Source organism: Hypanus sabinus, chromosome 17, assembly GCF_030144855.1.
Source record: "Hypanus sabinus isolate sHypSab1 chromosome 17, sHypSab1.hap1, whole genome shotgun sequence".
NCBI lineage: Eukaryota > Metazoa > Chordata > Chondrichthyes > Myliobatiformes > Dasyatidae > Hypanus > Hypanus sabinus.
The window spans coordinates 48,323,815-48,336,996 of NC_082722.1; the positions used below are offsets into that span (position 1 = coordinate 48,323,815).

Sequence of the window (13,182 nt, forward strand, 5' to 3'; positions counted from 1 at the left end):
TCCGATGCTGCAGACAGCATGAATATAGTATTAATGGTAGGACTCTTGGCAATGTGGAGGATCAGAGGGATCTTGGGTTCCGAGTCCATAGGACACTCAAAGCAGCTGCGCAGGTTGACTATGTGGTTGAGAAGGCATACAGTGTATTGGCCTTCATCAATCGTGGAATTGAATTTAGGAGTCAAAAGGTAATGTTGCAGCTATATAGGACCCTGGTCAGAGCCCACTTGGAGTATTGTGCTCAGTTCTGGTCACCTCACTACAGGATGAATGTAGAAACCATAGAAAGGGTGCATAGGAGATTTACAAATATGTTGCCTGGATTGGGGAGCATGCCTTATAAGAATAGGTCAAGTGAACTCGGCCTTTTCTCCTCGGAGTGAAGGAGGATGAGAGGTGACCTGATAAGAGTTGTACAAGATGATGAGAGGCATTGATCTGTGGATGGTCAGAGGCTTTCTCACAGGGCTGAAATAGTTGCCTCAAGAGGACATGGGTTTAAGGTGCTGGGAAGCAGGTACTGAGATGTCAGGGTAAGTTTTTTTACTCAGAGTGGTGAGTGCATGGAATGGGCTGCCAGCAACGGTGGTAGAGGAGGCTACATTAGGGTCTTTTATGAGTCTTTTGGATTGGTACATGGAGCATAGAGGGCAATAAGTAAGCCTAGTAATTTCTAAGATAGGGACATATTTGGCACAACTTTGTGGGCCGAAAGGCTTGTATTGCGCTGTAGGTTTTCTACGTTTCTATGAATATGATGTGCTGTATTTGCTCAATTATCTGTCCTCTGAGGATCACAAAGCAAATATAGACAAGGCACAACTACAACAAGAGGGGAAGTAATTTACTTGGGACAAAAAACTTAATGGCTAAAGCTGTTAAGTCAGCAAAACCTCCCACAATAGTTCAGCAACTCCAGTCATTTCTGGGTTTGTGCAATGACAACAGAGCATTCATCTACTCATATGCTGAAATTGTTCAGCCAATCAATGATCTGTACTCAAGACAACCCTGTGACTTTTGAAGAAGAACAACTGAAAGCATTTCAAACTTTAAAAGCAGCACTGTGTCCTGCATCTGCATTAGGAATCCATGATGTAGGTCAGGGGTCGGCAACGTTTACCACTGAAAGAGCCAATATGGACCCATTTCCCACAGAAAACACTGGGAGCCACAAAACCCGTTTGACATTTAAAATGAAATAACACTGCATACAACGGTTTTTTTTGCCTTTATGCTATGTATAAACGAACTATAATGTGTTGCATTTATGAAATTGATGAACTCCTGCAGAGAAAACGAAATTACATTTCTGCATGCAACAAAAACATTTTGAACTCCAAAAAAAAGATGTTGGGTTGAAGGTTACTCCATAGTTAGCCTACCTTGGATCGAAGAATTAAAAGAAAGTGCGCACTGGCGGGTGTCAGGCATTGGCAGTGGTGATGTATATTAATAGCGATAAAAAACACGTTGTAGCGGTGTGCTACACGCAGCGCTAAAATAAAGACACTGCAGTCAAAGGTAACTTTATTCGAACTAAACAGCCTTTCTTTAAAGCCTCCCTCAACCCGTCCCCGTGGGCGCGGATGCTCCAAAAGACACGTACTCACAAACCCCCGTAGGCTATCTCCCTTAGCCGGAACGGTGGCTAATTGTGAGCCGGTTCGGATGTGCCAGGAAATGGGGTCTCCACAACGTTTTTAGATTGTACAAGATCACCATAATCTTCAAATTTCGAATTACATTTCAAAAGCTAACAAACCACGGGGAGCCACAGCACAGAGATGAAAGAGTCGCATGCGACTCCGGAGCCGCGGGTTGCCGACCCCTGATGTAGGTAAATCATTCATTGTGTACATCAATGAGAAAAACATGAGAGCAGTTTTAACTCGAACATGGAGACGAATAGTGTACAGTTGGCTATCACTCTGCTAAAAGCATGATTCTATATATTGCAGGCTCCTCAATGATTGAAATAGGAATCTGAAAGGCTGGATGAGCAGTTGTTTATGAAAATGAAGTGCTGGCAACAGGAAGCACAGCTACTGGTACCTCTGTGTAGCAGGCTAAACTAAAAGCTTTGATTGAAGCCTGTAAGTTGGCAGAAGGAAGATCAGCTAATATCTACACTGATTCTTGATACCTTTTTCAAATTGTTCATGACAATGGAAACTTGTGGTGACAAAGGTGATTTCTTACTGCTGTAGGAATCCCAATCAAGAATGGCCAACTAGTACAACTGCCATGAAAAGTTGCTATATAAAAATGAAAAAGTCACTCCTAAATGACTACAATGGAAAACCGTGGAAATGCATTTGTGGACAAAACTGCAAAAACAGCAGCACAGCAAGGAATAAAAGTATTGTAGCGATGTGCTACACGCAGCACTGAAATAACGACACGCAGTCGGTAAGTCATTTTGAGACTAGTTTATTCAAACTTCGCGGTGCTGGCATTTAAATCCCTAGTGCTCGCCCTCTCCAGGCGGAAATGACATCAGAAGTGCATTACCAAAGTCTCCCCCCGCGCGCTGGCTATTTGTGAGCCGGTTCGCCTGCACAGAAAGTGGGCCGCCACATAACCCCCCCCCCCCCCCCCCCGCCCCAGAACCGGCGATACACCCCCCAATGTCCACAGTCTGGATCAGCCTCTGTTTGGGAGGTCTGCCTCTGCGCCGCGGTGCTTGAACCTCGACCGGCTGCGACAAGTCCACATGGGCTGGTTTGAGTCGGTCCACCGTGAAAACCTCCTCTTTCGCCCCCAATGTCCAGAACGTATGTGGACCCGTTGTTGTTGATCACCTTGAATGGCCCCTCGTATGGCCGCTGTAGCAGTGCCCGGTGTCCACCCCTTCGTACAAACACAAACTTACAGTTCTGCAGGTCTTCGGGTACATGGATTGGGGTCCGTCCGTGCTGTGAAGTTGGTTCGGGGGCCAGGTTGCCGAGCCTTTCGCATAGCCTGTCCAGGACTGCTGCGGGTTCTTCCTCTTGCCCCCTTGGGGCTGGTATGAACTCTGCCGGGACTGCCAGGGATGCGCCGTACACCAACTCGGCTGACGAGGCGTGCAGATCCTCTTTGGGCCCTGTACGATTTCTAAGCAGGACCCAGGGAAGCTCGTCCACCCAGTTAGGTCCTCTCAGGCGGGCCATGAGAGCCAACTTCAAGTGACGGTGGAAGCATTCCATCAGTCTGTTCGCTTGGGTGGTAGGCAGTTGTGTGGTGCAGCTGCGTTCCCAACAGGCTGGCCACAGCCGACCACAGGCTGGAGGTGAACTGGGTGCCTCTGTCGGAGGTAATGTGGGCCGGTACTCCAAAGCGTGCTACCCAGGTTGCAATCAGTGCTCGGGCGCAGGAATAAGCAGATGTGTTGGTGAGCAGGACCGCCTCTGGCCACCTCGTGAACCGGTCTACCATAGTTAGGAGGTACCGCGCTCCTCGGGACACTGGTAGGGGGCCCACGATATCCACATGAATGTGGTCAAACCTCCGGTGGGTGGGTTCGAACTGCTGCGGCGGGGCTTTAGTGTGCCGCTGCACCTTGGCTGTTTGGCACTGCGCGCAAGTGCTGGCCCATTCAATGACCTGCTTGCGAAGTCCGTGCCATGTGAACTTGCTGGAGACCAGCCAGACGGTTGTCCTGATAGATGGGTGCGCCAAACCATGTATGGAGTTGTAAACTTGCCGCCTCCAGGCTGCCGGGACGATGGGGCGAGGTTGGTCGGTAGTCATGTCGCACAGGAGGGTCCTATCAGCTGGGCCTACGAGAAAGTCCTGCAGCTGCAAATCCGAGACTGCCGTCCTGTAGCTGGGCATCTCGTCGTCTGTCTGCTGCGCCTCTGCCAGTGCTACATAGTCCACCCCCAGGGACAGGACCTGGACAGCTGGTCTGGAGAGTGCGTCCGCCATGACATTGTCCTTTCCCGAGACATGCTGGATGTCCATCACGTACTCTGAGATGTAGGACAGATGTCGCTGCTGGTGAGCCGACCAGGGATCGGACACCTTCATGAACGCGAAGGTCAACGGCTTGTGGTCCATGAACATGGCGAACAGCCTGCCTTCTAAGAAGTACCTGAAATGCCAGATTGCCAGATACAGTGCCAACAGCTCCCGGTCGAAAGCACTGTACTTGAATTCGGGTGGTCGTAGATGCTTGCTGAAGAATGCCAGGGGTTGCCAGCGCCCCTCGATGAGCTGCTCCAGAACCCCACCGACTGCTGTGTCAGATGCGTCCACCGTGAGGACGGTTGGAACGTCCGTTCTGGGGTGCACCAGCATCGCGGCATCTGCCAAGGCTTCCCTGGCTTTAACGAAAGTGGCCACGGCCTCCTCGTCCCAAGTAATGTCCTTGCCTTTACCCAACATCAGGGTGTACAAAGGGCGCATGATACAGGCTGCTGAGGGGAGGAAACGGTGGTAGAAGTTCACCATACCAACGAATTTGCAGGCCTTTGACCACATTGGGCTGGGCAAAGTGGTGGATCGCGTCTACCTTGGCAGGCAGAGGTATTGCCCTGTCTTTGGTAATCCTATGGCCCAGGAAGTCGATGGTATCGAGACCAAACTGGCATTTGGCCGGGTTGATCGTGAGGCCGAAATCGCTCAGGCAGGAGTAGAGTTGGCGGAGGTGGGACAGATACTCCTGACGACCACTGCTGGTTGTCATCTAGTTGGATGTCGTCCAAATAGATGAACGCAAAGTCCAAGTCGCGTCCCACCGCGTCCATTAGCTGCTGGAACGTCTGTGCGGCATTCTTCAGGCCAAACGGCATTTGGAGGAACTCGAACAGGCCAAACGGGGTGATGAGTGCTGTTTTGGGGATGTCTTCAGGGTGCACCGGGATTTGATGGTATCCCCGGACGAGGTCTACTTTGGAAAAGATTCTTGCCCTGTGCAGGTTTACTGCAAAGTCCTGCATGTGCAGCGCGGGGTAGTGGTCTGGAGTGGTAGCCTCATTCAGTCTGCGGTAGTCGCCACATGGTCTCCAACCCCCGGCTGCTTTGGGCACCATGTGCAGGGGGGAGCCCATGGGTTGTCGGACCTCCGTACGATCCCCAATTCCTCCATCCTCTTGAGCTCCTCCTTCACCAGGCGGAGCTTTTCCAGGGGGAGCCTTCATGTGCGGGCGTGGAGGGGTGGTCCCTGGGTCGGAATGTGGTGCTGTGCCCCGTGTCTGGGCATGGCTGCCGTGAACTGCGGTGCCAGAATCGATGGAAAGTCCGCCAGGATTCTGGTGAATTCCGACAGCGTGATGGAGTCCAGGTGTGGAGCCAGCACTTGGCTTCACCCAGGGAGAATGTCTGGGAAGTCTCGGCACGTACCAGTCTTTTCCCTTGCAAGTCGACCAGCAGCAGTCCGCCCCCAGGAGTGTTTGGGCCACCGCGGCCAGTGTGAAGTCCCATGTGAACCAGCTGGCACCAAACTGCAGCTGCACTGTGCCGGTGCCATAGGTCCGTATCGTGCTGCCATTTGCGGCCCTCAGGGTGGATTCTGGCTTCCTGTTGCAGGTGTCGTACCCCGTTGGGGGCAAGAAGCTGATCTCCGCTCCAGTGTCAACCAAGAAGCGGTCCCAACTATTTGTCCCAGACGTACAGGAGGCTGTCCTGGTGGCCAGCCACCATAGTCATTAGCGCCAGCTGACCCTGGCCCTGGCCCCTGCAGGGCGGGTGACAACCGCGGGCTTTTGTGCCCCACCACTGGTGGTAGAAACACCACTGTTCACTGGCCTCCTCTGTGTTGTGTGCGCCCTTCTGCCGGGCCTGGTCTGGTCTGCTGTTGGGCGCATGGCCTGGTAATCTGACGGACGGACGCCACGCTTTCCCTCTTGGCTTTCCACAGCATGTCTGCCCGGGCCGCCACCTTCCGGGGGTCGCTGAAATCTGCGTCGGCCAGCAGCAGATGTATGTCCTTGGGCAGTCGCTCTGGGAACGCTTGAGGCAGGGCTTGTGTCCATCAGCCAGGGACAGCATCTCGTTCATCAATGCTGACGGCAGACTGTCTCCCAAACTGTCCAGGTGAAGCAGGCGGGCACCCTGCTCACGCCGTGAGAGGCCAAAGGTCCCAATGAGCAGTGCTTTGAACGCTTCATATTTGCCTTCTTCCAGGGGCGACTGTATGAAATCTGCAACCTGGGCGGCCGTCTCCTGGTCAAGGGTGCTCACCACGTAGTAGTAACGCATGGAATCAGAGGATATCTGCCGAATCTGGAACTGGGCTTTTGCTTGGCTAAACTACACGCGTGGTCGCAGCGTCCAGAGAGTTGGCAGTTTTAGCAAAACTGCGTGAACAGTTGAAGAGTCAGTCATCTTTGGTCCAAATCCCGTTTGGACTGTCGGGGTCACCAATGTAGCGATGTGCTACACACAGCGCTGAAATAGCGACATGCAGTCGGTAAGTCGTTTCGAGACTAGTTTATTCAAACTTCGCGGCGCTGGCATTTAAATCCCTAGCGCCCGCCCTCTCCAGGCGGGAATGACATCAAAGGTGCATTACCAAAGTCTCCCTCCGTGCGGTGGCTATTTATGAGCCGGTTCGCCTGTGCAGAAAGTGGGTCACCACAGTATCAAGAATGTATGCAGTGAATCCAAGAACAGGTATTATGGAAACAAAGTTGAACTCTGTATCACAGATGAACATACTAGATATCTGGGAGATGAAAGCTCAATGCTCCAGACAGAAAAAGTGGTTCTGAATGGAGGATGGTGGTACATTAAACAGTGATGGAGTACAGATATATGGCACCTGTCATGGACTAATAGCTCCAACTGAGCTGCTTCTTTATCTGGCACAGCAAATACACTCCTAAGGTCATACTGGAGTGCAAAAGATGACTGACAGATTCTCCGAATGGTGATAGAATCCAAAGTTCATGGCAAAAGCTCAACAAACATTTGAAAGATGCATGACGTGCCAGAAAACAAATTCTGGAGCAGTGGAAAAGCTATCATAATTAAGTGCTCCTGTCCCACCTGGTCCATTTTTACATTTACAACTAAACTACATCCCTTTCACCACGGTGTTAAGAATACTCAGACATACTGCTAATAGTGGACCAGTATGAGGTGGGTGGAAGCTAATCCAGCAAGGAAAGCCACTGCCACACAAAAGGCAAAAACTCTGATCAAGGACTTATGTCGTAGATGGGACTCTGACCAAGGAATACATTTCACTGGGAGTGTTTGTCAGTAATTATATCGACTGATGAACATTGAGTGGATTTTTCATTGGCCACATCACCTAGACCAGGATTCCCAACCTTATTTTATGCCATGAACCAAAGCCATTAAGCAAGGGGTCCATAGACACCAGGTTGGGAACCCCTGTTCTAGAGTCATCAGAGTAAGTCGAGCAAATGAATGGAATCATCAAACAATGATTGACAAGTATTATGAAGAAGGCATACCATGACCTACAGCTCTTCCTGTGCTTTTATGTAGCATCAGAGCAACCCCAAACAAGGAAACTAAACTACAGTAAATCCATTTGATGTGGTAACAGGGTACCCTTGATCTCAGAGGCTGATGTACACATTATAGCAGACAGTTTAATTGACTGTTGTGTGAAAGTAACTCAAGCAGTAAAGTCTGCTTCTCAACAGATTGCTGCTGCTTGGAGTGATCCAACAGAAGAGCAACGCACCATTTTCTGCCAAATAGGTCCTGGTTATAAAACGGCTTAAGGAACCACTAAAAGCTGGACGGGATGGTTCTTATCGAGTGCTGTTAATTATCAACTCACAGTGAAAGTAGAAGGTAAGTACACGCAAGTCACTGGAATCACGCTAAGTGTTACTAGACAAAGACAACAAGCACTGTGGTTAATGTAATAGTAACCTTTCTTAGTCACAGTCTACTCTTCCTGGGCTACAGTGAGCAAATCACTAAGCAACTGTAAGACTTCAAGCAAGTCAATAACTAATGAACATTATGATATTTATTGTGATATTAATACTTGTTGTTGTTTTTATCCTATTTTCCCTATCCATAATGTGCCAGTTGGGTTGACTCATAATATATACTTGCCAATATCACATTAATTTGCTGATGCAGTTAATGACTCCAAATGCTGGGCATGTCTATACCACACACTTCAAAATATTCACCAATGCTAGGCACTCCTACAAATCCAGAACATGCTCTTACACACTCTCTTTATTGAGTATTCCAGAGATGGCGATGTAGACATTATGCCTGTGATTCATTATTCTCAAGGGAGACATAAATATGCAATGATCATGCCACCCACATACCATCATAAACTGGATCATTTATGTAAATATAATTTAGGGACTATCATACCTGACCCTATTCTTGTTCTATCCTGGGATACATCTTCTAATGTTCATGACAGATGTTATGTCCTTCCATGTGTTTACAGTAAAAATTACCTTATGCCTGAGTGCGTATGGTACTATTCCTGTGGGGTATAGTTTATGCAATTACATTGCCCTACATGGGTAATGATTCTGCAATTTTAGTGAGAATCAGAAAAATATTACAATTCAACAGAACTCCCATAAAGGCGTAAGAAATGGTCAGGGAACAGTATATACTTTATGTGTGGAAATGGAGCCTCCACCTCTCTTACACTTAATTGGTTAGGATCTTTTTACTTAGGGTAGTTTCTCCTGCCGTGAGACATACGCTCACCTTATGTCACATCTTATGACTGAGCCCCCTCACCCACCTCCCAAATTTTACAAGTAAACTAGATAGTTCCGAAGGAGATAGTTTTGCATCAATTCTATGCACATTTTATGGTGTTGCAAGAAGTATGAGGTAAGCAATGACATTGCTGAAGCCTTGGGAAAAATAACAACAAAAAAAAAATTGTTGCCATGTGTTAAAATGGTTTTTCAAAATCCTCTGGCTTTAGGTCTTTTCACAGCAGTTAAGGGAGGAATGTGCTGTTGCAGGCAAGAAATGTTGTACTTACATACCAGACAAATTTGAAAACATAATTAATTTGGCTGATCATATTTGTAAAGCAGCAGTTAAAATACATCCATCTCATAGAAGGGATTTCTTTGATTGGATTCATTCAAGTCTTGGAAGCTGGATTTATTCAATAATCAGTCATATTATTCATACTAATATTCCTTATCATAATTTATATCTTTTTACTTGCTTAAAAGCAATCATTAACAGAATAGTTCAAACTCTTGTGAGTGCAGTACCTACAAATCTGCCTAACCATGACATGGTCTTATGAATACTTTGAGGAATATATTCGTGTTATATGCCCTCCAATATTTTATCACCTAAGCAGTTGTTGATTATTTTACACATTTTACCAAAAGTTTCTCTGCCCCTGAATTTTCAGATATAATGAATCTAAACCTATGATTTAGAATCAAAGGGGGAATTGTTGGATTTGACTGTTTAATTATATGCTTGTATTTTAAGTAGCCTTCACATGCATGGCAGATTAAAATGCCTCTAATGGCTATACAAAGTATAATTCTGGATGTTTCTTAGCTTCTTTATACCCAAAGAGTATTTCTCATTGGCTGATTTTATACCAGAATTTTCTAATTGTATATCCTTGTCCATGGTATTTTCCTATATTTATATTTTTTAAAAAAGTAGCTGTATTATGTCAGGTGCCATCTTTCTTCAGCTCCCCTTCTTCAAGTAGAAGATTTCCGTCCCTGTTTAATTCAACTTCCTTTTGTTCTATCAATTCTTAATAAAACTATCATGAAGCAACAAGTTTATGCCTCGACCCTGACTTCTAAAACAACCTTGGATTTCAACACCAGAATCCAACACCAGCAACAATAAAGAAAGCATCAAAGTCAAAGTAAATTTATTATCAAAGTACGTATATGTCACCATTGCATAGAAGAAACATATTTGTTTTAAATGCGTATAGAAGAATATTGTTTTAGTAAATCGGTACATAACAAGCCCAGCAAGAGATGGTACTTGACTTAGTTTTAAGTATGAACAAATGAAAAATGTGCCTGTAAGAGATCATATTATGGACACTATGTAAAGTTTACATAGGTCTTCTTACACTCATATAGAACTTGAATATTTTATTAACTTTGCTGTTGAATTCTACTTAGCACTCATTCTTTGTATTTTCCATGCCTCTCTTCTCTTTCCTTCATGAGATTCTCTATCTCAGCAGATGACATAGCCACAAGCATCCATAACAAGCGTACAGACTCCCACAGCTAGTTTGAATCTAATTCTTCCTATTCTGCCTCCTGTAAGCACTTCATTCTGTTTTCTCAGTTTCACAGTATCTGCCATAATTGTTCTGATACTGAGATTTCCCACACAGATATCCTCTTTCTTCTTAAACCATAGTGGATAGAACCCATGACCATATCTCATTTAATTCTTATACCTGCATTCTCATCCTGTAAAGCTGATCCTGAGCTTCTAGCTTAATACTCATCACTCTTCTATGCTGGGTTCTCTCTTTGTGACCTCCTCCACTGCCGGTATGAGGCCCAAGGTAAACTACAGTAACAGTACCACATCCATCTGTGAAATTTACAGCCTTCTCTAATAAACTCTGAATTTTCCAACATCGGGTAAATTGCTCATCACTGCTTTCCATTAGGCTGAAGTTCTTTTCGCACCTTGTTTCCATGATATTTCTTACAAATGGTTTGTACTCCATTACCACTTCATCTGTCTTCACCTTTATCCATATAGTACTTTTTACTACACTGTTTTCCCCAGCTATTTTGAAAATGTAAGCCTTCCCTCTTTTCATTTCTGAGGAAGATCTCTGACCTGAAACTTTAATCACCTTCTCATTCCACAGATGCTGCTTGATTCTGTTCTTCTAGCATTTTCTATTTTGTTTTGAATTCCAGCATCTTCAATTTTATGTTTTCCAAGAAATTATTTGTGTTTTCATGTGCTACAAAAACAAATCATAGAAATCTTTACCTCAAAGGAATATTCAGTCATTTTGTCATTCTTCTTGTGTTGTAGTCCTTTAAGATCTATCCTCTCAATTCTTACTGAAAAAGAAAAACGGGACAATATTTGAGAAATATTCTTTGTTACAGATAATATAGCAATATTATGTGAATGAAACTTAGGAAAAGTAATGAGTATTCAATAGCTTGTGATACTTACTCCAGGAAACCATAGATTGTTGATAAAGTCTGTTGTGTTGTATTCCAAACACAAGACCATTTGCTGTATTGTATTTCAACAATTATAAAACCATGTCAACTTAAAAAAACTTAAAGTTGGTGTTGTTGTTAGTGAGAGAGGTAGTCTTGGGTTAGAGAAAAAAATTGATTAACTGATAATTTGGGAAGAGCAATTAACAGATGAGAGCAAGATGATAATTTTTGATAGGCATACTAGTCTTCATTAGCTAGGGCACAGAATACATGAACATAGAGATCATAGTTTAAAACTTTGGTTAGACCATAGCTGGAGATTTGTGCAGTTTGACTTGCCACACTATAGCAGTGCAACTTTGCAATGAAGAGGGTGAAAAGATTCACTAGGATGTTGCATAGGATGGAACACTTCAGTTACAAGGACAGACTGGATAGCTCTCTTTTCTTTGGAGTAGAGGTGCTAAGGGTGATACACAAAATTAAGTGGGGTATGATACAATGCATGATTTCAAACTTTTTTCCTTTTACCTAGATGTCTAAAACCAGAGGGCACTCATTGAAGGGAAGAGTAAAGCAGTTAGAGTTTAAATAAAATAACATCTATCACAATAGTGTTTTGCTTCCCAATGTAATTTTATGGAAAGCTGTTGTTTTTTGCTATTTTCTCAGAGTTGCATTAATGTCTTGCTGAATAACAACTGCAGAAATTCTAGGCATATCTAAGTGTGAAATTATTAGGTAATGTAAATTTTCTTTTCCCTGTTTCTGTGCTGCAATTCTCCATGACTCTAAGGTGCTCAAGACTCACAGATATTGCTGTTTCAAGGGCAGATAGAGATGGATGTCTTTCTAGCATGTGTGTTTCAAATCAAAATCCCAATTAACCAGTGCAAGAAGCGATGTAAAAAAAGGCTTACAAACAGGAAGTGATATTTGTATAAAACTAACAGTGCCTCTAAAGGCTAAACCATACTTTTCCCTCAGGGTCCTTAAACATGTGTTCATCTCTTACGATGCCTAAACACCAGCTCCAAGCCTTCCAGTAAAACCAGTGGAAGCATCAGGCATTCATCCTTTGCAAAGAGTTTTTAAGTCCTCCAACAACAGTGGTCTCAATGTTGGTGTAATCTGCAATTTTACTTATCACTTACTTACATTCTCTTAAAATCATTAATATTTAACAAACAATAAAGGACACTGAAATTATCTCTGCAGCATATCGTCAGATTACAGGTCTTCAATTTGAAAGGTAATCCTCTACTACCACCCTCTGCCTCTTATCACAAAGCCAATTTTGTTTCCAATTTGTTATTTCATCCTTGGTCCCATGTATTCTAATCTTCTGGTTAGACATTTCTGGTCTCTTAGCCTGTGCTGTATCCAGTTTTCATTGAATCGGCTTAATACTGGGCTCTATTACTGTAGGGTAACGTAAATGGTGGAAACGTACATAATTCACAACTACGGTCATTGAGTGGGGTTTCACTAAGATGCTGGTCTAAAATGGTGACTTAATTACAAAAACGGTTTTTAGTGCGCTTTGTATTCAGTTTTTGGTGCACAATAAATGAGTTGCTATGGCTTTTCTGAAACATAAAACATCTCTGCTGTTTTAATTGTGAGAACCTACATTACAATAGGATGTCAAGACAAAGTCATGATGTATCATGAATTTGGCTTCTCTGGCTGAATATGGTTGGAAACGCTTCAGTGAGGTCTTTAGATTCAAGACCATAGACCATAAGACGTGGGAGCAGAGTTAGGCCATATGGTCCATTGCGTCTGCTCCATTATTCAATCATGGCTGATCCTTTGTTCCCCTCCCCAGCCCCACTCCCGGCCTTCTTCCCCATAACCTCACATTGTCCATTAAAGATAAAGTTGAACTTTGGGGGTAAAAAAAACTGAATTGTGGTGTATCGGTTAAAAGTTTGTGCAAGTGTTACAACATTGGCTCTTCCACAGCATACGATATAAAGAAACAGAAAGAAAAACTGCTACATTTTTTTGCTGATAGTGGCTCAAAGAAAGATGTGTGTGAGAAAAACAATGAAAGACTGAAGAAGTTCAGAACTAG

General features: G+C 44.6%; 1 protein-coding gene across 1 annotated transcript in view; it reads right to left on the reverse strand.

Moving 5' to 3' along the window:
• Nucleotides 1–13,182, reverse strand: part of zcchc14 (zinc finger, CCHC domain containing 14) — a 127,038-nt gene that overhangs the window by 71,315 nt on the left and 42,541 nt on the right. Inside the window, exon 3 of the mRNA XM_059993009.1 lies at nucleotides 10,918–10,991. Coding sequence (XP_059848992.1) covers nucleotides 10,918–10,991 — 74 coding nt within the window. The remainder of the gene's footprint in view (nucleotides 1–10,917; nucleotides 10,992–13,182) is intronic.